Genomic DNA, 26,085 nt, shown 5'->3' with positions numbered 1-26,085 from the left:
TAAAATTTCTTTGAGTCTGTAAGTATTTCAAAATAAAAATTTATTTAAACATTGACTCAAATAAGTCAAGGATACATGCTATAATCTTCAGGGTAACCACTAAAATAATAATAAAATAAAGTATAAACAGTTAACAGAAAGAGAAAATGAAATAAAAATATTTGTTACAAAAAAGACAAAAATTAATATAAAAGACAAAAAGATGATAGGCTTAAACAGAAATTTCTCAATGATTACATTAAATATGAACAGGTTAAATTTTAGTCTCTTAGTTTAAATTGTCAGACTAGATTACAAACAAAACCAAACATATGCTATTTACCAAAGATGCAAATTAAGGAAAAAATGCAAGTAAAGAGATGAAAAAAAGATATACCATGCATACAATAACCAAAAGAAACCTGGTACAGCCACACTAATATCAGACAAGTGGACTTTAAGGCAAGAGGCATTACTAGAGATAAAGAGAAACAATTTATAAAGAATCAATTCAGTAGAAATATCGAACAAACTTAGTAACAAAAATATAATCTCAAAACATGTAGGGCAAAATAACTCAGAATGCCAAATGTGAAACAGACAAATCCAAAATTATTACTAGAGATTATAATACACCTCTCTCAGTAACTGATAGAATAAATCAATGAAGATACAGAAGATCCGAACAACATTCTAGATAATGTTGACCTAACTGACATTTACATATTGCACTCAACAACTGCTGAATACATACTTTTTTCAAGAGTCTAAGAAGTATTTATCTAAATAAACTATAGTTCTATTTAAACAGTCTCAATAAATCTAGGAACTGATATCATACAGATGATATTCTCTCATTACAGTGGAATTAAGTTGGAAATCAACAACAGAAAGATAACAAAACTAAAAAATGTGGTCAATTAAGCAATACATTTCTAAGTAAGCCACGAGTCAAAGAAGTGACAATGAAAAATTAAGTCTAGGCATGGTGACTCATACCTGTAATCCTAGCACTTGGGAGGTCAAGGCAAGAAGACTGCTTAAGCCCAGAAATTTGACAACAGCTTGGGCAACAAACTGAGACCTCAACTCTACCAAACAAAAAAAAAAAAAAAAAAATTAGCCAGGCATGGTGGTCCTAGCCTGTAGTCCCAGCTACTTGGGGCGTTAAGGTGGGAGGATCACTTGAGCCCAGCAAGGTTGAGGCTGCATTAAGCTAAGATGATGCCATTACACTCTAGTCTGAGAGACAGAGTGAAAGAGGGGGAGGGGAGAGGAGAGGAGAGGAGGGGAGGGGAGGGGGAGAGAAGAGGGAAGGGAGAGGAGGGGGAAAGAGGGAAGGGAAAGAGGGAGAGAGGAATTTAAAACAAATCTTGAACTGAATGATAATAAAGATACAACACAGTGCATATGCTACATACTACATCCAGAATTGTTGGATATGCAACTAAAGAAATGCTTAGAAAGAAATATATAGACTTAGATATATTAGGGGAGAAAAGGAAGATGAAATATCAATGAGCTGAGCATTCAAATCAAAAAGCAAAAATAAAAAAGAAAACCAAACTCAGAAAAGGAAGAAAATAACATACAACAGAGCAAAAATGAACAAAACACAAAAATGATACAATGAAGAAATTCAACAAAGCTAAAAGTTGATCTACCATCAATCTTTCCAAAAGTATTTGTATAACTATCTACAAAAATGACTGCTTAGGATCAAACTTTTATTTCATAAAGCATTTTTGGTAGATTATCAAAATCTGTTTTATGATTCTGTTATTTTGACTTACTCTCAATACACAGTATAGCAGGAAGAATAAAATGACCAAAATGCTTATGTGTATTTGATAGATATTATACTCTATCATTTAAAAGCTAAAATATATGTTACCTTAAATTAGGTTACTAAGTAAAAATGACCACTGCTTTTGCAACCCTAGTTTTGGTAAATTGTTTAAAAACTCACAGAAATACATTGCTAGTTCAATTTCCTATTTTTTTGTTTGTTTGTTTACTTGTTACACCTTATTTTAATGAGAGGCAAGAAATAAGGCATTCTTCAGGGAACTTGCCATAACAGACGCATTTCTTAGAAATGCAGACTTTTTTTAAAATCATGCACCTTGTATTTTCTCCCTACAGAGAAAAAAATGTGCTTATTTTCTTGTGAATTTATCAAAAATGCTGTAAAACACTCTCTGGAACTGGTCTCAACCATAAAATGCAAAGATAGGATGCTGAGATCATTCAATAAAAAACAGCACCTAAAATGATAACAATCACAAGAAAATTTTTTTTATACATGATAGGACTCCATTTCAAGTTTGGAACCCAGAGAGGCCTCCTCTTCCATAAATCTTTCAGTGAAATACTGATTAAAGCACAGCTCTGATGCATTATTGAACAGGCAAACCCTAGCACAGTAATTGATGGTAGCAGTCTGATTTAATAATCCTTATTTTTAAAGCTAATTAAAGAAACTGAACTGCATGTTCAAAGGGGATTAGCTTAATGTGACGAAACTATTTTGGACATAAAGTAGCTCCTAGCTCCTGAACTAAATGAGACACAAAATGGAGCAGTAAGTTATAAGAAGGGAAAACAATATTTTCAAATAGAACAAACACAATTTTACATTTTCTATGAGACCTTCCTTTCATTCATTCAAGTATTTACTGAGCATCTAAAATGTCTTAAACATCACTAGGTAATAGGGGTAGTAATTAAAGTGACAAAATGCTTTCCATAATCACTAATGTGTTAAATATCGTATAAAATTATTCCGCTAGGCTTAGTTCACTCAGCTACTGAGGTAAGATACCTTTCTGTTCATAGCCATGAATTCTTGAATAGCAAAACAGATAGTGGTTGAGAACACAAAGTATAATTTGCAGATATTTTTCAAGTAGCCTTTCACTATCATTTGCTGATAAATTTAAAAGATAGGATATTCAATTTAGAAAATATGTCCTTAACCTAAGAATGCTGATGCAGTCATTTTTAAGTAATCAAAATGTAAATGTTCTGCACCTGCCCCTATATAGGTACAAATGCATGTCTGTCTTAAAATTCCCTTGTGCTAAAAAAGTTAAACTGTAAGCTATAAACTCAAGACAGAAGGCAAAGAGCACTTAAAACTTAAGGAAATAAAGAGTATGTTACACTCTGACTTTTTCCTTCTTCTATTTGGGAAGGTGTACCTTGATGTAACGCTGATTGTTATAACCTGTTAAATGTCAAAATCAAATACAAAACTATAGACTTTAGCTTTTATATAATGCTGTCAACTTAAATGGATGAATGAGGAGTTAACAGATTATTTTATGTTTTAGTTTTTATTCAAAGCTGCAAAGATCTTATTCATTCTCAAAATGATATAGAGATATTTATTAAAATCAATCCACAGGACATACTGCACTAAATGCTGGGCTCCATGTGTATTTTATAAACTAGTTTTCTTCTTCTTTAAGACTGCGTAAGTGACACTAAAACCTTTGGGAATACACTTAGGTTAGAAAAAAAAAATTGACTCCCATTTCCTCCAAATTTCATAAAATATTTATGTATAATACTTGTAAAAAGATTGGAAAATAACCTGAAGTTAAATATAGTTTTTTTTTAAACTCTTTGCGTTATTGTTATCAAAAAAAAATTGTTTACTTTCTTTTTTAAAAAGTTAGCTCCTACAATGAAGTAAGACATACCAGGATGTTTTACCTATCCCCTGGGTTTCCACTGAGATCCTAATTTCAAAAATAATGAAGTTTTTTTTTTTTAACTTGTTTGATCTTTTTTGATAGTATCTTTATTTTTTATTATTGTTATTGGGTGGTTAGAGGTGTCCAAGGTAAGCTGGGGAAAAAAAAAAAAAAAAGACTATAAATTCCTTTCAGAGCCTCTCATAAAGAGCAATATTCTATTTCCCCACCCTTTAAATCACAAGTAAAACATGTTAATCATGTTTTAAATCAGTAAAACATGTTAATTTTATTAAATCTTGACCCTCAAGTACATGTCTTTTTCATATTCCATGTTTCAAAATGGTAAGTAGGCCAGGGGCAGTGGTTCATGCTTATAATCCCAGCATTTTGGGAGGCTGAGGCAGGTAGATCGCTTGAGCCCAGGAGTTCAAGATCAGCTTGAGCAGCGTGGCAAAAGCTCATCAACACAGAAAAAAAAAAGGAAAAAAAAAAAAATTAGCCTGGCTAGTGGCACACACCTGTGATTCCAGCTACTCAGAAGGCTGAGGTAGGAGGGTCACCAGAGCCCAAGAGGTCAAGGGTACATTGAGCCATGAGTGTGCCACTGCCCTCCAGCCCAGTCTATGTGACAGAGCAAGACGCTGTCTCAGAAAAAAAAAAATGGTAAGTATAAAGTGTTTCAGCTGCATAATAAATTCAGTGGTTGTCTCACAGAAAAGCACTAATTTCATTTCAGTTGCAAGCTGAACTAGCCTAGCCACTTTTTTTTCACAAGTATCATATTTGAAGAAAAATTACTGAAAGTCAAACTATGATTATATAAAATTGAGTACAGAAAAGACATTTTCTCAAAAATAAACAAAGTAAGCCTGTCACTTCAGAAAAACAACAGACACTATTTGCTGCCCTTAATAAAATTTGAGCTTTCAAGTGAAAATTAGAATTTTGGAACATCTGTATCTGCCATCTTGACCCTGACACCTTTCTATAACTTGAATTTGTTGATAAGACTGCAACTGACATCAGGAAGTATAACTTTTTGGTATTATATAATGAAATGTGAAATGTGATTTTTCCATTTTTCAAATTTTCCAAATGACCAATGTAATATAAATTAGGCTTTAGTTTAAAAAAAAAAAATTCAAAGACCAACACAGACAAATAGATTTTACTATAGTAGAGAGTGAAGTACTTAACTGATTTGGTTTCAGATTTCACAGTGATATAGGAGTTAAGAAGAATTACTTAGGCAGATAGTGAGGGTACAGAAGTCCTCGGTAAGGTTTCCCAGAAAAACAGCACCAAAATCATTTTCCTTGCTAACAAAGAGCACCCTGTGAAATAGAGCTGCAGACATAAACAAGCTGGAAGCTCGCACAGGTGAATGCTAGCAGTTGTGCCCATAGGAATACACTACCTAGGACTAGGCATGTTCAAAATGGTGGCTCTATCTTCTCTTTTTACCAGTCACTTGTACAATAAGGAGCAGACAAGATGACGTAGGCCAAATGGAAAGTCCACTTGCATAATAAGATTAAGGTGGGATGACCAGCCTTCCCCTTGAACTGTGTAAACCTCACATGTGGTCAAACCAATCTGTGAGCCCTACATAAATCAGATGCCCCCTCCTCAAGCCTGCCTATAAAATCTGCTGCAGTCTGCCTCCTTAACCCTGCTTTCGGATGCCTCTCTCTGGCAAGAAACGGTTCTCCTCTTTCCTTTCTCCTGCATATTAAACTTTCCATTTCTTAACCCACCCATATGTGTCCGTGCCCTTAATTTTCTTGGTGCAAGACGATGAACGCTGGGTATTTACCCCAGACAATGATGGTGCTTCAACGGTGCAACTAATCTTTAAGAAACCACCACAAATGTTGATGCATTACCAAAGAAGGATACCACAATTATCTGAAAAAGCTATACCCCTCCCTTTCCCAGTTTACATATCTGTGAGGCCAGATTTTCTTCATAAACATCAACTAAAACAGCAAATCCAAACAGATTAAATGCAGAAGCAGATGAAAATCTAGTATTCTTCTATTAAGCCACACATTAAAGATATGTGCAAAAATATAAAATAATGCCACTCTTCTCATTAATTTTTAAACATGCAATGGTTTTACTACTGTGATTTTTAAATAAATATTTAAAACATTTCCGAATTTTGATTTCTAACATGGCATATATTGATAGTTAAAACCATATAAACAAAAGCTTTTTGCAATCCTTAATAATAATTTATGACTGTAAACTGATCAGGAGACCAAAATGTTTCTATATATATATATATATATATATATAGAGAGAGAGAGAGAGAGAGAGAGAGAGAGAGAGAGAGAGAATAAACTCTTACTTAATATCACCTACTAATAAATATCAGTACCAGAATATAAATCTGGATCAGGTTTGTCTCCAACTACTACCAGACCCATGTGGCCACAATCTTAGATCAGATAATCATAAGAAGCCCTGAAATCACCAGGAAATCCTTAAACTATATTCACTATTCTATTTAAGAATAAAATAAAACAAAACAAAAAATTGAGTTCTATGATTAAGACCTTGGCTTTGGAGTCCAGCCTGCCTGGCTCTACCACTTAACCTCTCTGTGCCTCCATTTCCCTGTCTATAAAATGAAGAAAATCATATTACTTACTTTATAGTATTGTTGTAATGATAAAACGATTAACTATAATAGAACTAGAACAATTCCAGGCACAGAGTATGACTTTATGCTATGATAATGATAAGTGATGTACCTTTTCAATGTCTTGCTAAGAGAAAAGGTAGGGTCTCCAAAATAACTTCAGTTATTTGGTTAATTTATTTATACTAAAAATTAGTTGCCTGGCAAGGAAAGATAAATAATGAACAATAGTCTTGAATATTTAAGAATACTCATGCATTCATTTATTAAGCAATCAGTTTTCGAGCTTGAGTAAAGTATCATATAAGGTTCAAGGTATTTAAAGATGAATATGGTACGGATTTTATGTCAAAAGTAGTAAATGGATGTCAAGCAAACCTGAAATACAATTAATTCTAAAGCTCCTTTTTATGCTTGTTAAGAACAAATGGCAAGTGGAATGCAGCATATACCACAGTCTAGGCATGTGTGTTTATGCATATTTACAGAATGTCTTTTCTTTATTTAAATCTCAACAATTCTGTGTTTTCTTAAATTTCCAAAAGAAAAAATTTAAGAAGTGTAGCTTGAGCAAAAATAATATTCTTATCAAGGTATGCTGAAATTTTCTATATCAAAGTGGAGAAGGTATCAAAATTAAGTAAATTAATCTATTTGAAATGCCAAGACAAATAAGTAATTTAGAAACTGAAAATTTAAACAAACAACATGTTAGAATTTTTGCAGTGTTTTTCCTATCAGTCCCACATTTCCAGGAGACAAAACTGACTCACTGTTCACAATCTGCTTAGAGGAAAATAAAAATAAAATAAAGCCTTACAGAGATGTATAATTATATAGGAATGGACACATCAAGATTGATGATATTTTGCCACATTCTCTCTCCATTCCATGATTATCTTCAACCAGATCATTCACTTTACCTTTAAAATCTAGCAAAATCATAAATATAACCAGAATCAAAGTACCGGTTTATGTTCAAAAGACTCCATGATTCAAATTTGGGGGAAGAATTCACAGGACATGGCATATTTTATCTTAATGAATTTGAGTTTAGATGATGTTTAGTTTAAGTACATTTCCCTTTAGGGATGCTATTAACTGTTTTTCCATCTATTTGTTAACATAGAGAACTAGGGGTTCAGAAACAGTGTAAGTTATAATAATAACAAAAAAAAAAAAAAAAAGACTGGCTTCAGGGTCAGACTGACTCCAAATTCTCCTAAATCTATCAATGAATAATTGCATGGGTCAGATTAAGTTACATAAGCTAATCCCCAATTTCCTCACTGGATAAAATAAGAACAAAACCTACCTCATAGAACTGATGAACTAGTTAAATGAAGCCAAGTCTATAGGGCATAAGGGCTTCTTGAAAGGTAACTGTAGGCTCAAATGTAAAACAAAGCCTATTATTCTTAAATTTGGAGATTAAAAAAACTCATTTAGGTTATAACCAGTAAATTTCACATTTTTTTCCTTCTTCTCCAAAGACCATTTAACATTGTCACAAAAATACCATACAATTATCACCATTTGCTGTTTTAGACACACATGCATAGCCAATAGCAAGATGGTGTTGCATTTTAATCCAGCACTGTATAAAAAGCTTGAACAGTGCCTTCTTGCCCACGGTAAAACAAAAATTTTAGTCCCTTCAATGGCTCTATATTTACAAACTTTTAGCTAAAGGAACAAACATTTAAAAGCTGTTATTGTACCAAAAATAAAGTATTTGAAATTCCTACAGTAAATAAACTTTACGGTAAATGTAAAAACATAAGAACCACTCATTCTCTTTTAACTTCTCCTAGATAATGTACACTAGAGTCTCAAGAAATAGTCACTTTGCTGTCAGGTGGCTACTAAGCGCAATCATAAAAGTAAAACTATTTCAGGTGTAAGAAAGACCATTTTCATTTTCACAAGCAACATCAGCTGGGAAGAGTTTCACTCCATTTTTAGATAGTTCTTGTTAATGAAATCAAAGCATATTTCTTTCTTTCTGTCCTCCTTCTCCTAACAACACTAAGTCATAATATAACCTAAACATTCTTGGGAGACAGTAGTCATCTCCTCTTTACTTACTGCAAACCTATAAGTGAATCATCTTCCTTTCAGTCTCAAATTAGAAACTATAGGGAAAGAGTCTTTTTTTTTTTGTCATTTATACAAGTAATAAAGAGAAGGAAACACAGGCACTTCTCTTTAACACATGAATCAAACAAAACAGTATCTTTCTGATTGTCAAATTCAAAACAGAGCAAGAAAATGCTCAGTTCACAAAATTTCTCATTTTTCCATCAATCTAAAATAATAAATGTAAGAAATGATTTGATCTGACGCTGTCGATACTTAAAAGCAACATACCTCAACACTTTGGCCACGAACTCTCTGTAGTCTTACAAATCTGTATCTACAGCATAAAGACTGCTCAGAAATGTCCTGGTACAGTGTGTGTTCCACCTAACAATCCCTGCTTACCTCAGATATTTGAAACTGAACCTCTAAGTACACACTGACTATCTACATCTCTAAGTTTTCTAGAATTTGCTCCTGTTTTAAAGCATCAGAAAAAAAAAATGCACACAAAGTGTACATTACCTTGTGTGGCCTTGGGCAGAAAAACTATTATGAAATTAGGATGTGATACTGAATTCTTAGAATTAGTAAGATGAAAGAAGTATTCTTTTAAAGAACAGTTAATATATTTTGCAATGATAACTGAAGATCTTACTTATCAAAACGTCATTAAAATCACTACTTTACTTTAGGATGCTTTTTTTTTTAGTCAAGACAGAGTCTGGCTCTGTCACCCAGGCTGGGGTGCAGTGGCGTGATCTCAGCTCACTACAACCTCCACCTCCCAGGCTCAAGTGATTCTCATGCTTCAGCCTCCCGAGTAGCTGGGATTACAGGTGTGCACCACCGTGCCCGGCTAATTTTTGTATATTTAGTAGAGATGGTGTTTCGTCATGTTGACCAGGTTGGTCTCGAACTCTTGGCCTCAAGTGATCTGCCCACCTCAGCCACTGCGCCCAGCCCGTTAGGACACTTTTATCAGGTTAAAGTGAAGAAATAAAAAACAAAATGATTGCTAAAATAATGTATATAATAGAAGGATTAGAAGATAAAGTTAATATTATTTCAAAAAAAAAAAATGACTGCAAAAGAACAAAGATGATCAACCAACAAACAAAACATCTTGCTTGAAAAGGTTCTTCACAGTCTGGCTCCATAGTTTCCTCTCCTGCCAATACCCCTCATATAATCTACTGCTCTGATAATACAGGTCTGCACGGGGCTCCATACCAGGGTTTCTCAATCTCAGCAATGTAGACACTATAAACCCAATCATTTTTTGCTGTAGGAGGCTATGCTGTACATGGAAGGATGTTTAGCAGAATCCCTGAACTCTACCCATTACCGGTCAGTAGCAGCTCCCTTATCCTCCAGTCATGATAATAAGAACTGACTCCAGACACTGCCAAGTTTCCCTTGGGAAGGGAAAGCATAAAATAATCCTCAGTTGAGATCTGCTCTGTATCCCTGTAAACACTGCTCCCTCTACTGAAATCATTTCCCCCACCTCCGCAGAACTAATTTTTCAAGACCCATCTTCCACCCTACTGCCTCCACTGTGAGGCAAATACAATTTGCGTAGTCAAAGTTACTCATTCCTTCCTCTTTTACTATTCACCTTGCTTTCTTCTATGTTCTATTTTCCCCTCTAAATAGTGACAGCCTTCATCTTATTATTCTTTGTATTTTTATTAATTTTAGATGTTCAACAAAGGTTGATTATTAAATGAATATGAGAATATAAACCTCCATGAGATAACCCTCCCACTGCCAAGGGAAACCTAGTTCACTGAATCCCACACTGAACAATACATGGCCCTTCTGTTATCTCTCTCTCTTTTTTTTTTTTCTTTTTTGCCTTTGCTTCTGGGAAACAAATTAAATGACATACTCAATTTTAGTAATCCAAGATCCTGATATATTTAGTTCTGTGGTATTTTTATTTGGTCTTTCTTGAAGTTTACATTTGAATCATTCATTATTTAATAAGTTTTGCCATCAGAAGTTGCTTCAACTTCTTTTTGAAATATAATCAGGGAAAATTTACAAATGCAGAAATATAAAACCAAAATTTTATGTCACGAAGATCTCATTTCATGAAAAAAATTTCAAAAAAGATCTAATTACTCTAATTAACATTTAAGAGTAATTTTCAACCCTGATCCTATGTTAACACAACATCTCTACAGTTATTTCAAGAACTATCATAAATTTTCCAAAGAAAAATCTGCCTTAATTTTGTGTGCATATACATTATGCATCTAGATGATATGTGTGTAAGCCTACACTTTTTGGGAGGAAAGTGAATGAACTACAAACCTAAAAATATTAAATAAACACCAACAACAAAACAATAGAAAGCCACACTCCAAAAAGTCTGAAGGTCATTGACAAGGAGAGACCTCCTGAAAATTCTGCGCTCTGAGGCTTATTTGCTATCTAAGCAGCTTTTGCAACCTGACTTATCCACATTATTTCACCAATCTTAGAATTGGTCTCTGTTGCCATAGCTTTAAAAACAATCTTGGCAATGTCAATTTTTAAGTATTCTTCTAAATTTCTATTGAAATTAATCACTTTAATTCACAGTGTTCCCACAGATAACTCAGGGTAAAAAGATTAATTTAGTGCCTTTGGTCTATTCTTAAGGCAAGGCAATTAATTAATCAAGAAAGTAGCATCCACCTATACTGGACTGTAGAAACTTCATAGAATAAATATGCATATCCAATGTCCTCAAGGCTGACAAGTTTCTATTATTAAACTGCTAATGTGTTTATTTCCCCCATAATAGCTGGATTTTTGTCATGAATACGCATTAAGCCCTGTAGTTATCAGCAGTGATGACTAGGTGACAGTGAGGACACTACTTGAGAATTTGCATTTGATAGATCACTGACACACAGTCACAGTTCTTTTTTTTTCTCTTCACTTAAACAGGAATCATGAAATAGGAAATGAACTACAGCTATTAGAGATTATTCAGGTTTAAGAGCATGCATCCTTTTAGCTGGCATTAGAACAATACACAATGTGGCAGAGTTAAACAGAGACATCAGTTATATTCTCAGACCTGCTAATATTTTTGACAATATTTAAATAGCACATCCCTTCAGGGCATGGCTTTTTTGCCCTCTCAGTTACACACCTGTCAAGTGTTTAATTTGTCAAAGGGAAACAGTTTGATTTCTAAGGGCAGTCTTAATACTGAAGAAGCAAATTGAAAAAATTAAACATTATTGAACAGAAGTAATGAGAAGGATCTGAGGGAAAAAAAACTGTAGGCTTAATTCAACATGGCATGTCAGCATCTGTCATTAATGTAACAATATGATCATGCTCTCCAATATGCTGGATATACCTCAGGCTTTTCAATTATTCAGTCCCTTCTCTGAAAAACAAGAGACTGGTGGAGAAGGAGAATCAGAGGGTTGTATTATCTAGTAATAGTAAAAAAGATGGAGATAGTAAATTGTACCTGTCGTGCATATAAAATTATACATTTGAAAACCAGTAAGGTATAAGGTAATAAATATAAACTAGCCATTGGTCAGATTTGTGTAGCCACTGGTTTAAAAGAATAAAACAAATTTTATTCCTCAAATTCATTAATTATTAAACTATAAATATTAATAAATCAGCAGCTGGTAAACTACATAGAAAATTTAAATCTGACATAAGTCTAGAATACTTATATTTAAATTTTAGAATAGAAAATAATATATGATTTTAAGTTTTTACTCTAGTCATCTAAGAAAAAATCTGGTCAACAAATAGAATTGAATTAGTAAAGAATGGAGATTTTAATAAGAGTCACAGACACTGTAAAAAGTTATTAATGATTTTAAACAAAAAGAAATTTGGCATCTAGGGACCAATTTTCTACCTTCGGGAAGAAAAAAAAAAAGAAGGAGAAGAAGATATAAGACAGGCTGCAAAGAAAACTGAGTTCTAGTTCTAACTCTACTCTTACAATCAAGTCACTTGACCTCTCTAAGCCATTGTAGTCCACAGGTATAAGCTAGATGTTTTCCTTGGTCCATTTCAGGATTAGTTTTCCTCTGTATATAAAGATGTGAACAAGAAACCCAAAGTCTAAAAACATGTAAGACATGCCCCACATAATTCACAGACCTCACAATTTACGTAGTCTTAAAATATATCAGTGCCTATCATTAATAAAATAATAAGATCATGCTGTAGTTAATCTCAGGCTCAACAAATTTCCAAGTAGGTTTCATCTGAATCAGGTGAGACCCAAATAGTCTTAGAACCATATCCTACTTTCATTTGGAAATGGTAAAACAAAGTTTAATAGGCAGGCCTATTTGTACTCTCCTTTCACGAGACACTGTATGCACAAATACTAATCCTTTTATATAAGACCGGCTACAAGGGAAATTTCAACAGTTATCTCACTAGGCCAGTGGTATTTCCCAACACACTTGCTAGCACGCTTTTTGTTTCAATGTTTCTTCTCATTCTAATCATGTTTTCTGATAATATAATAATAAGAGAAGATATCTGTTCAACTTCTTTACACTCTCTGAAAAAGCAGATAATTTTCCACATCATAATTATGCTTTTATTCAGAATATTGGTTTCTCCAAAAGCTTGCCAATCCACTCTGAAAACCAGTACTGCAAATCAATCTTGCCAGGCTCGGTAGCTCACTCCTGTAATCCCAGCACTTTGGGAGGCCAAGGCAGGCAGATCATTTGAGGTCAGGAGTTCAAGACCAGCCTGGCCAACATGGTGAAACCCTATCTCTACTAAAAACACAAAAATTATCTGGGCATGGTGGTGAGCACCCATGATCCCAGCTACTAGGGAGGCTAAGGAAGGAGAATTGCTTGAACCCAGGAGACAGAGGCTGCAGTGAGACAAGATGGCACCACTGCACTCCAGCCTGGGTGACAGAATGAGACTGTCTCAAAAAAATAATAATTAATAATAAATAAAATCAATCTTTTCAACAACTTGTAAAGGAGACAAACACAACTACATATAACAAAAACACCTTAAATTCATGATCACAACTTCCAAAACCATTAAATAGAAATTCACTACAGAAAAGTATTTGTGAAGATTCTTCTTGATTTACTTTTTCTGCTACAAAACATCTAGTTTAAGAAGTTACATGACATTAAACAAATTCATTCTCTCTTATTATTATTTGTTCTTTTGCGTTAGCCATATTTTGTTTTGTTTTTTTAACTGGAGCTGTTCTTTCACTCAATTATGGAACTAATCTTCAAGTTTCGTTTTTAACCTTTTAAGGCAGAATATTTGCTAACACGTCATCTCTAACCATTTAATTAATGCTAAAGACATTAGAATGAAAACTAACTTGGATTGAAGGCATAATTAGATTGACTTCAAACCTTGAATATAACCAACATTTTTAAAATATTTTTTAAAGCATAGAGATGGTGATTAAGTTAACTAAGTTCAAAGAACATCTGACTCCAGTTTTCATTCTGTCATTGTGAAATGTTTCAATTTTAATATAAATGCTCGACTTTTTAATGCTCATAATTTTTACAGAACAAAAAAGCACTGTGTTACATTTATAAGTTCTAATGTTTATCACCATCTGAGCTGTCATGGAAGCAATTGCTACTTACACTCTTTAAAGAAGTGAGAATTGCAATTCCTCTAACTGATGACAATGTAATTATTCCTTTTACTGTCAAAATAGAGGTGATTTCCCTTCCTCACACACATGATTACACATGCAAATCCTGGCTTATCTGAAATCTTGTAAGTATACTGAATGTCCGAATCTGAATGAGCAAGATCACATGAACAATGAGCCTGAGTGATGATGGAAACCAAGTCTACAGCCAACCACCCTAAACATATTTTTATCATCCGTTTTTCCTGTAGAAACTCATTCTTCAGCATCCACACAGCTTTCAACACAATGTCATATCATCTACAATATAGAGCAACAACCACTACAAAAATAACTAGGAGGAAAAAAGCCACAGTGAATCTGAATGTCTCATTTGGAGGTTTAAATGACTTCATTAACTATTCATTAACACATAGAAAAATCAGACTTTCAGAAAAACACAAGCCTTTCACAAGATCTATGCCATGTCGTGAATGCCTGCTTGGATGAATGATGTCTTACCTGGTCTTTCAGCTGCTGTACAGAAGTCTGAAGGCTCAGAATCTGACTGAAGAGAGGGCTCTGCAGAACTGACTTCAGAAGGCTCAGTTTGTCTTCATTTGCTACATCCCCACGTTCTCGCAGCTTGGTTTGCAAGCGCTCTGCTGCCTGCAGGGCCCGATTTTTGTCTATACCAAAAAGCAGCATTTGTCAGTAACAGGATTCAAAGGACACATGTCCAGCCTATGAGGACTCCATCTTATGAAGATCCTAAAACAGCTTTTATTGAGTGCATAAAATTGTCTCTTTTAAATTGAATAAAAAGCTATAGGCCAGGCACAGTGGCTCATGCCTTTATCCCAACACTTTGGGAGGCTGAGGCAGGCAGATCACTTGAGCTCAGGAGTTCAAGACTAGCCTGGGCAACATGATGAAACCCCATTTCTACTAAAAATACAAAAAATTAGCTGGGTGTGGTGGTGCACGCCTGTAATCCCAGCTACTTGGGAGACTGAGGCAGGAGAATCACTTGAACCCGGGAGGTAGAGGTGGCAGTGAGCTGAGATCAGGCCACTGTAATCCAGGGTGTTTGACAGAACGAGACTCCATCTCAAAAAAAAAAGAAAACTGTAGAGAAAGTACACATTTTTTAATGGAGTACAACAATACAAAAAACACAAAACTGAGTACTTTTTAATACTTTAAACATCTTTCTCCAAAATTAAACAGCAAATAAGATAGCATGTTTATACCTGCTTTAAACCAAACCAATTCAAATAAATATTGAGCACTGTACAAATCAGGTACAAAGTTGCCAAAAGTAAATATTTTGAGTAAGTGTGTCCTAATAGTCCTAGCATCTTACAAGCATACTTCTACCAGACAGTTTCTACCACAAATAAGAGTTAAAAATGTCTCCCTGAAATACAGACACATAAACAGACATATACATTTACAGACTATTATAAGTGAAGCCAAAATTTTTTTCAGTGGAGATTGTTCAGATGTATTACGTAGATTCATGATGGTAACAAGTGCATCTATTTAAATGTATTTGCCGTATCACAGTAATGTTAAAAAGTGGGAATCAGTGGGGCATGGTGGCTCATGCTTATAATCCCAGTACTTTGGGAGGCCGAGGCAGGTAGATTACTTGAACTCAGGAGTTCAATACCAGCCTGGCCAATACAGCAAAACCTCGTCTCTACTAAAAATACAAAATTTAGACGGGCTAGTGGTATATGCCTGTAATCCCAGCTACTCAGGAGACGGAGGCAAGAAAATCCCTTGAATCTGGGAGGCGGAAGTTGCAGTGAGCCGAGATCATGCCACTACATTCCAGTCTAGGTGACAGAGTGAGTGAGACTCCATCTCAAAAGAAAAAAAAAAAAGGAATCACCAGAGATACTTTCTATAGCACCAAATCTAAAACTGTACAAAAAGAGTGATTAAAACATGAATTAATGTTGATCATAAGCATACACACACTTAAATAATATTTATTCATATGCAGAATTTTAAAAACAAACAATGATAAAGATACACATGAGCATCTTATTCTGGGTTATATTTCCCATGGTATCTCAGAATACAAATCTAATATTAATTTCCATATCAATTCTTTGGAAAGTGTGCAACTCAGCACAAAAAAGAATAAAGACTAGAAAACAATGGTTTAAATAATTCTATATTTGCCCTTTCTTTTCTACTTTCCTATAAAGACTTTCCTATGTGGACTAGTAGTTTTTATAGTATGTGAGTTTAGTATAAAATGGAGAGTGAAGGAAATATATATACATACATTTTCATTACCAGCAGAGTTTATATGCCTATACCAGGAACGAAAATCATAGTGATCCCCATGATCACAAAAACAGCTCCTTCTCCCTTTACTGCCACTGACTCTCACTCTATACCTCAAACCCACCACTGTCAAGGTATCTGCCATAATGATTAAGGTGCCAGGGTGAAATCCAAACAGTTTCCATTTAGTCATACCCAAAGAGTTACCTGAAATAGGGTAAGGGATTAGAGTGTAAGCTAATTATATGTATTGTACCACACCTGATATATCTACCAGTAAATGGTTCTACTTTAGCCTCTTTAAAACCAAAGAGCAGTGGGAAAAGCACATTATTAACACATGAGTCTGGGAAATCTAGATATTTCAACCTAAATTATCTCATATAGAAATTAAACTGCCTTAAAGCATCTCTTATCAATTAATAGCAAGAGCTCAGTAGTACTTCACCTGCCTCAAGTAAAAGCAATGATCTTTCAGATGCTTTCCAGAAACAAACATTAACCAGAATTGGGCTGACAAGTCAGAATCGGGCTTACTAAAACTCATAATAATGTTTTTAATTTTTGCTTATAAATGTGTTTTTTACAAAACTTACAATGAAATTGTCCAAATACAGAAACATATTACCTTAGTACAATGCTAGTGCATAAAAACTTTTTAAGTCTAAGTTACTACAGACAGAATCCCACTATATAAAACACATAATATTTCAAAAATCCCAATGGGAAGAGTTACAATTCTTATAAAAGTAGGCAGAAAAGAATAAGTCTTACCAATAGCTTCCAACATTTTTTCACAGTTCAGTGTTCTTCTCTACAATGATTAATAATAGCAATTAAAATAGAACTCTGTGGAAAAAATAAAATGGAATGGTTACATTTTATCAGAACTTTATATTCTAAAGTTAAATACTCTTAAAGAACACTTGATACAACTCTAATTCCTTTGACCATTAAGATCCTGTTGATATAACTTAAGACAGTTCTCTTTATGGACAAAAAAAGTAATCATTTTAGGATTTACTCAAAATTATCTTCTATGTATATATTTACCCACAATACTTGCATAATCAGGTAAAAGACATAAATTCTGTTTTGAATAAGATGGCAGAAGTTTCAGACGTATTTCTATAAGAAGTTCTCAATACAGACCACTATAATCTTGTATTCACTTATAGATGATTAAGTGTAGAATAAGGAGCTTACTTATCTCCACATAAGAAATTCTGTGGGCAAAAACATAAAAAGTAGGAAATGTGATCCTGCCCTTAAAGGCTCACACCCCTAATTGAGGATACAATACACACATACCTAGTAGAAATGAACTGTGGGCTAAGCGCGGTGGCTCACACCATAATCCCAGCACTTTGGGAGCCAAGATGAGTGCATTACTTGAGGTCAGGAATTTGAGACCAGCCTGGCCAACATGGTGAAACCCCATCTCTGCTAAAAATACAAAAATCAGCCAGGTGTGATGGTGCACACCTGTAATCCCAGTTCCTCCGGAGGCTGAGACAGGGGAATCACTTGAACCCAGGAGGCAGTGGTTGCAGTGAGCCAAGATGGTGCCACTGCACTCCAGCCTGGGCCACAGAACAAGACTCCATGTCAAAAAAAAAAAAAAGAAAAAAAGGAAAATGAATAAAAGAAATGAATGTGACACTCAAGCAGTACATGAACCACTGGAAGATAATACATTAAATCATGGATGAAAAACTGAACAAAAGAGAGCACACTTAAATTTTTCAAAAGTTCTCAAAATACTCTCCTGACTATAATGTTCTCCTCTTTCCCATTCAAAGAAATCTTCTCAACTCCTCCCTCCAATCCACATATCTCATGTTTCTCTGACAATACTTAGATACTTTGAAGTACTGGACACAGATCTGCATTGCTGACATCCACATCACTAACCCATTCTGAGCCTTTGCTGCCGAATAAATCTGCACAACTATCCCCACAGTTCCATTTCTCTTTGCCTCACAGAAAACGCTGAATCATCAGGAAGACAGTCAGTAAGTCATTCCTTCAATAGAGAAAAGAAATCGCCCACCACACATTCTCATTTTTCATCTGGAAGATAAAATGGGATTCCTCTTAGAAAGAACAAGTTGCCCCGTTACCTCTTTAAAATTCATTTGGCAAATGAGGACGTATGTGATGTAGATGAGCAGAGCTACAGAACATCAATGCCTGCAATTAGCTCTGTGTAATAACAGAGAACAGTACATATTGACTTGCCTTATCCCAATTTAGAATATACTCTTTGAAACATTAACTCCACTTCAAATGTCAAATAGCTTAACTACTGGCACTTGTTTTTAAAAGTGCCTTTGTGTCAAGAAAAGAGGATACTAGCTCTGACCTGGAATTGAAATCTAAACAGAAGTGTGGCCTTGATCAAGGGACCTATCATCTCAACCTTAGTTTCCTTAAAAACACACTCATTGCGTATATTTTGGAAAATGAGATAAATAAAGTATGCCAATTCCCAGCTCACAGCATAACTCGTAACTATGATATATTTACTCAGGATTAATGCTGAGTCCATATAGTCCATATAGATGGGCATTCCAAGAACAAGCATTACATTATTTCATGAAGGCCTGATATAGGGAAATATTAACAAATGAATTGGTGATATTTTTTACTCTTATTTACAAAGAGAATATAATACTCCTCCATTAAACAGCCTTCTATTAGCCACTCCCCTCCTCAAAAATAATTAACTTCTGCAATTAAAACACAAAAATAGGGCTGGGCATTGTAGCTCACACCTGTAATCCCAGCAGATCACTTGAACTCAGGAGTTTAAGACCAGCCTGGCCAACACGGTGAAACCGCTCTACCAAAAATACAAAAATTAGCTGGGCATGGTGCATGCGCCTATAGTCCCAGCTGCTCTAAGAAGCTGAGGCAGGAAAATCACCTGAATAAAGATACCCCAATATAAGGAAGCCCAGGGCTACAAAGGCATATTTAATCACCCAGTAGGAAGCTTGATAGCAATGAAAAAGCATGGACTAGAGAGTCTGATGACCTGAATTTAAATTTCAACTAGCTGTACACCCTCATTAAGTCACTTTTCTGAACCTGAATCTCTATTTACAAATGAATGATGTTTATAATGTTTTGAAAGGATAAAATTATCCATGTGTTTGGTATGCACAGAAAAAATTAATTCAAAAAGATAGAAAGTGTTCATGAAATACATGGGAGGTAGACCTCGGATTTAGAAGCTCACTGATTTATGAGAAGTCTGCAGAGAAAGTACAGCGTAGGTAGTTCCTAATTGAGAAAAACACTGTTGTCGGAAAGTTCACCTATAAGTCAGTTATGTTAAAACAGAATTACTTTTTCTTCCCCCAATACACAAAGATTAAAAAAAAAAAAATAGCTCCCAGACAAGAGAGCTCTACTCTTTTGTATTTCAATGTTGTTGTTTTTTTTAATTACAGTTTCAGAATTTATTTTCTATGCTTGGATGTCCCTAAAGTAAACATATAGCTTTTTTTGAGATTTTTCAGGGGATTTCACCATTAGCAACCCTGACAAAAGGATAAGAATTTTTTAAAAATTATTACTTTCTGTCCCTGATACTCCTGTCCTAAGGATTCAGTTCTAATTGTAATCACAGAATTTTTGAGATAGATTGAGTTCACTCCCTTCAACTTGCAGCCATGAATTCCTCTTGTCACCTTTTCATCACCCTACCATTTCCCTTCCCTTTTTGACCATCTCAACACTGTATGGAAACATAAGGGTACCTGAGTCATAACAGTGGGTCATGGCCAATTGGCATGACTTAAAAAAGATCTAACATGTCAGAAGAATGTCAAGTTCTTTTTTTTCTGGGCAATTCATGCTAAGCAGTGACAATGATGAATCAGAGAGGCAAAAAAAGAGATAAGATATGGATATGATAAGAAGGAGATAAGCACTAATGCTGAAGCAGAAGCAGCAATGACAACAGCAAACAGCACCTACCACATGCTAGGTACTATTCAAATTACGCTTCCAATTAAGTCTTTTAATACTTAAACAATCCTCTCACTTTATAAATGAGGAAAATGAAGTACAAACAGGTTAAGTAACTTGTCTAAGGCCATACCACTAGTAAGTGATGGAGCCGGGATCCTAATACAAGCCATCTAGCTCCAGAGTTCACAATTTAATATCTACAATATGCTGCCTCTAGAATACAGGAAGATTCAACTTCCCTGCTTCCAAATTCAAACAGACCATGCTCTACATAAAGTGAAACCAAAGGAACAGAGACCCAAAATGAATGAAGTCTGAAATGGAACAGACTGTTGTAGATAGTCAAATTAGCCAGCTGTCCAGACAAGGTATGAAGAAGTCAGAATTACAAATTTTAGAAAACACCGGTGGGTCTATCAAAGAAAAATCAGGAATATTCACCATTTACGTAATGTTCATGTTCATACATCTTTAAACAAACCACTTTTAAAATCCAAGATTTTAAGAAAAACCCTCAGAAGTAAGGCTCTTTAAATTGATATTCAAAGTACATTCAAAAACATTGCTTTTACATTTCAAGGTACTAAATCCCTAAACAAAGAGAATTAAGAATACACAGTATATTGTTGTAATTGTTCTATTTTATTATTAGTTGTTGTCAATCTCTTATAGAGACTAATTTGTAAATTAAACTTTATCATAGGTATGTATTTACAAAAAAAAAAGGTACAAGCATACCTCAGAGATATTGCAATAAAGTGAATCTCTCAATAAAGGGGGTCACATGAATTTTTTGGTTTCCCAGTGTGTACAAAAGTTACATTTACACTACACTGTAGACAATTAAATGTGCAACAGCATCATGTCTAAGAAAACAACCTACACATCTTCATTTTTTTAAAGTTTACTGTCAAAAAATGCTAGTGATCATCTGAGCCTTCAGTGAGTCACAGTCTTTGTGCTGGTAGAGGGTCTTGCCTTTGTGCTGATGGCTGCTGACTGATGGGTGGTGGTTGCTGAAGGCTGGGGTGGCTATAACAATTTCTGAAAATAAGACAACTTTGCCACATTGATTGATTCTTCCCTTTCAGAAAAGATTTCTCTGTAGCATGTGATTGCTGTTTGACAGCATTTTACCCACAATAGAACCTCTCAAACCTTGCTCCTACTTCATCAACTAAAGTTTTGTAATAGTCTCAATCCTTTGTTTTCATTTCAACAATGTTCACATCTTCACCAGGCATACATTTCATCTCAAGAAACCACTTTCCTTGCTCATCCATAAAAAGCAACTCCTCATTCATTCAAACTCTACCATGAGAGTACAGTAATTCAGTCACATCTTCAGACACCATTTGAAATTTCAGTTCTCTTGCTATTTGTACCACATCTTCAGTGACTTCTTCCACTGAAGTCTTGAACCCTCAGAGCTATCCATAAAAGTTAGAATCAACTTCTTCCAAACTCCTGCTGTCTTGAAATTTGGACTTCCTCCCATGAATCACAAATACCTTAATGGTATCTAAAGTGGTAAATCCTTTCCAGAAGGTTTCCATTTACTTTGCCCTAATCTAGCAGAGGAATCATTAAGTACTGCAGCTATAGCTTTACAAAGAGTATTTTTTCAATAAGACTCAAAAGTCAAAATTACTCTGTGGTCCAGAGTCTACAGAATGGATGTTGTGTTACCAACATGAAAAAAACATTCATCTCCTTATAAAATCTATCAGAGCTCTTGGATAACCAGGTGCCTTGTCAATGAGCAGTAATATATTTTAAAAGAACCTTTTTCAGAGCAGTAGGTCTCAACAGTGGGCTTAAAACATTTAGTAAACCATGCTATAAACAGATGTGCTGTTATCCAGGGTTTCTTTTTCCATGTACAGAGAATACAGGCACAGCAGATTTAGCATAACTCTTAGGGGCCCTAAAATTTTTGAAATGGTAAGTAAGCACTGGCTTCCAGTTGACATCACCAGCTGCATTAGCTCCTAATGAGAGAGCTAGTCTTTTAAAGCTTTGAAGCCACAGACTGACTTCTCAGAACTATTTAAGTCCTTGATGGCCTCTTCTTTCAATATAAAGCTGTTTCACCTACATTAAAAATCTGTTGATTAGTGAAGCCACCTTCATTAATGATCTCAGCTAGATCTTCTGGATAGCCTTCTGAAACCTTATCTCTACTTTCAACATGCCTTCCTCACTGAACTTAATTATTTCTAGCTTTTGAGCTTCTACGCCTCAGAAGCTCGAAAGATAATGCAAACAGCCAATTGGAGCAGTCAGAACACATACAACATTGATTAAGTTCACCATCTTAAATGGGCAGGGCTGTAGCAACCCAAAATAATTATAATGGTAACATCGAAGATCACTTATCACAGATCACTGTAACAGACATAAGAATAATAAAGAGCATGAAATACTGTAAGAATTAACAAAATGTGACACACAGACACAAAGTAAGCACATATTGCTGGAAAAAATAATGGCACCAATAGACTTGCCTGACACAGAGTTGCCACAACCATCAATTTGTTTAAAAAAATGCAGTATCGGAAACAGACAGAGATGAGGTTTTCAAGATGGCCGATTAGGAGGAAGTCGGGATCGCAGCTCCGAAAGAAGGCGCAGAGGGTGAGTGGACGCCGCATTTCCAGACAGATTTTTACTGACCACAGACCAGGGGATTAACAGGAGGAAGAGCCACACGGGTCACCAGCGCCGCTGGTTTGAGCGGAGCGGCGCGCCGCTCGGCCTACGCCCTGAGGTGGGGGGCGGCGGATCCACGTACAGAGCGAGAGAGACTGAATCACCTCTGAGCCAGCAAGGGGAGCTGAAGCAGGGATTCAAGCCAGGACACTCCCGGGAAAGGGCGCGCCACGAATCTCAGAGCCGCTGCTTTGACTGATGCAGCGGCTCACAGGGCAGTGGATTTTTACTGCCCACAGACCAGGAGATTCACAGGTGGCGAAGGTCCACGGGTTGCCAGCGCCGTTGGTTGGACTGGCGCGGCTGCTCTGCCTGCACCCGAGGCAGGGAGCAGCGGCCCCTTGTGCAGAGTGAGCGAGACCGGATCCCCTCTGGGCAAGCAAGGGGAGCTGAGGCAGGGACTCAACCCAAGAGTTTCCTGGGCAAAGAGGACGCCTCCGGAAACACGGCTGAACACGGGACGGTCCAGCTCTGTGGAGGAGGGGCGTCACCCACCGGGAAACACCCTGCAGTTCCCAGGACAATTTGCCCACAGCAGCTCAACGAAGCCTCTGCAGGCTGAGTGTGACTAGGCTGCCACCTTGTGGGCAGGGAAAACCATTGCAACAGCGGAAAATCATAACGCCCTAAATCCCTGGGACAGACCACCTAGGGGGAAGAAAAGGGGGTTTATGAGTTCAGCTACTACAGACTTAAAATTACCAAAATCAGAAAGACAGCAACTACAAAGTCGATAGGTGGATAAATCCACAAAGATGGGAAGAAACCAGCGCAAAAAGGATGAAAACACCCAAAACCAGAACACCTCTCCTCCTACAAGGGAGCACAACTCCTCACCAGCAAGGGAACAAGACTGGATGGAGAATGAGCGTGATGAAATGACAGAATCAGCTTTCCGAAAGTGGATAATAAGAAACTTCCGTGAGCTAAAAGAACATGTTCTAACCCAATGCAAAGAAACTAAGAACCTTGAAAAAAGACTTGACGAAATGTTAACGAGAATGGACAACTTAGAGAGGAATATGAGCGAATTGATGGAGCTGAAAAACACAACACGAGAACTTCGTGAAGCATGCACAAGTTTCAACAGCCGAATTGACCAAGCAGAAGAAAGGATATCAGAGGTCGAAGATCAACTCAATGAAATAAAACGAGAAGGCAAGATTAGAGAAAACAGGGTAAAAAGGAATGAACAGAGTCAACAAGAAATATGGGACTATGTGAAAAGACCTAATCTACGTTTGATAGGTGTACCTGAATGTGACGAAGAGAATGCATCCAAGCTGGAAAATACTCTTCAGGATATTATCCAGGAAAACTTCCCCAACCTAGCAAGGCAGGCCAATATTCAAGTCCAGGAAATACAGAGAACACCACAAAGATATTCCTCTAGAAGAGCAACCCCAAGGCACATAATCGTCAGATTCGCCAGGGTTGAAATGAAGGAGAAAATACTAAGGGCAGCCAGAGAGAAAGGTCGGGTTACCCACAAAGGGAAGCCCATCAGACTTACAGCAGATCTCTCAGCAGAAACCCTACAGGCCAGAAGGGAGTGGGGGCCGATATTCAACATCCTTAAAGAAAAGAACTTTCAACCCAGAATTTCATATCCAGCCAAACTAAGCTTCATAAGTGAAGGAAAAATAAAATCCTTTGAGAACAAGCAAGCACTCAGAGATTTCATCACCACCAGACCAGCTTTACAAGAGCTCCTGAAGGAGGCACTACACATAGAAAAAAACAACCAGTACCAGCCACTCCAAAAATGCACGAAATGGTAAAGAACATCAACACAATGAAGAATCTGCATCAACCAATGGGAAAAACAGCCAGCTAGCATCAAAATGACAGGATCAAATTCACACATAACAATATTAACCCTAAATGTAAACGGACTAAATGCCCCAATCAAAAGACACAGATTGGCAAATTGGATAAAAAGCCAAAACCCATCAGTGTGCTGTATCCAGGAAACCCACCTCACAAGCAAGGATACACAAAGGCTCAAAATAAAGGGATGGAGGAAGATTTACCAAGCAAATGGAGAACAAAAAAAAGCAGGAGTTGCAATTCTCATCTCTGATAAAATAGACTTTAAAGCAACAAAGATCAAAAGAGACAAAGAAGGACATTACATAATGGTAAAAGGATCAATGCAACAAGAAGAGCTAACGATCCTAAATATATATGCACCCAATACAGGAGCACCCAGATACATAAGGCAAGTTCTTAAAGACTTACAAAGAGACCTTGACTCCCACACAATAATAGTGGGAGACTTCAACACCCCATTGTCAATATTAGACAGATCAACAAGACAGAAAATTAACAAGGATATCCAGGATTTGAACTCAGACCTGGACCAAGCAAACCTAATAGACATTTGCAGAACTCTCTACCCCAAATCCACAGAATATACATTCTTCTCAGCACCACATCACACCTACTCTAAAATTGACCACATAATTGGAAGTAAATCACTCCTCAGCAAATGCAAAAGAACGGAAACCATAACAAACAGTCTCTCAGACCACAGTGCAATCAAGTTAGAACTCAGAATTCAGAAGCCAACCCAGAACCGCACAGCCTCATGGAAATTGAACAACTTTCTCCTGAATGTTGACTGGATAAACACTGAAATGAAGGCAGAAATAAAGATGTTCTTTGAAACCAACGAGAACGAAGACACCACATACCAGAATCTCTGGGACACATTTAAAGCAGTCTCTAGAGGAAAATATATAGCAATAGGTGCCCACATGAGAAGAAAGGAGAGATCTAAAATTGACACTCTATCGTCAAAATTGAAAGAGCTAGAGGAGCAAGATCAAAAAAATTCAAAACCTAGCAGAAGACAAGAAATAACTAAGATCAAAGCAGAATTGAAGGAGATAGAGACACGAAAAACCCTTCAAAAAATCAATAAATCCAGGAGCTGGTTTTTTGAAAAGATCAACAAAATAGACAGACCACTAGCCAGACTAATAAAAAAGAAAAGAGAGAATAACCAAATAGATGCAGTAAAAAATGATAAAGGGGATATCACCACAGATGCCAGA

At 36.0% G+C, this 26,085-nt stretch overlaps 1 protein-coding gene across 20 annotated transcripts in view; it reads right to left on the bottom strand.

Moving 5' to 3' along the window:
- MPDZ (multiple PDZ domain crumbs cell polarity complex component) overlaps positions 1-26,085 on the bottom strand; it is a 172,941-nt gene that overhangs the window by 120,813 nt on the left and 26,043 nt on the right. For 19 of the 20 annotated variants that reach the window (XM_064381629.1, XM_064381589.1, XM_021675929.2 and 16 more), the window contains exons 2-3: positions 17,108-17,182; positions 14,552-14,718 (exon numbers count right to left, since the gene is read on the bottom strand). In XM_064381629.1, coding sequence (XP_064237699.1) covers positions 14,552-14,718; positions 17,108-17,123 — 183 coding nt within the window. In that variant the 5' untranslated portion in view covers positions 17,124-17,182. Of the gene's footprint in view, positions 1-14,551; positions 14,719-17,107; positions 17,183-18,247; positions 18,380-26,085 lie in introns of those variants that run through there. The other variant, XM_012453519.3, reaches the window with a different exon arrangement.

This window comes from Aotus nancymaae, unplaced genomic scaffold (genome assembly GCF_030222135.1).
Source record: "Aotus nancymaae isolate 86718 unplaced genomic scaffold, 86718_ANA_hifiasm-v0.15.2.pri h1tg000003l, whole genome shotgun sequence".
In the NCBI taxonomy this organism is placed as follows: Eukaryota; Metazoa; Chordata; class Mammalia; order Primates; family Aotidae; genus Aotus; species Aotus nancymaae.
This window is presented reverse-complemented; position numbering and strand designations above follow the sequence as displayed.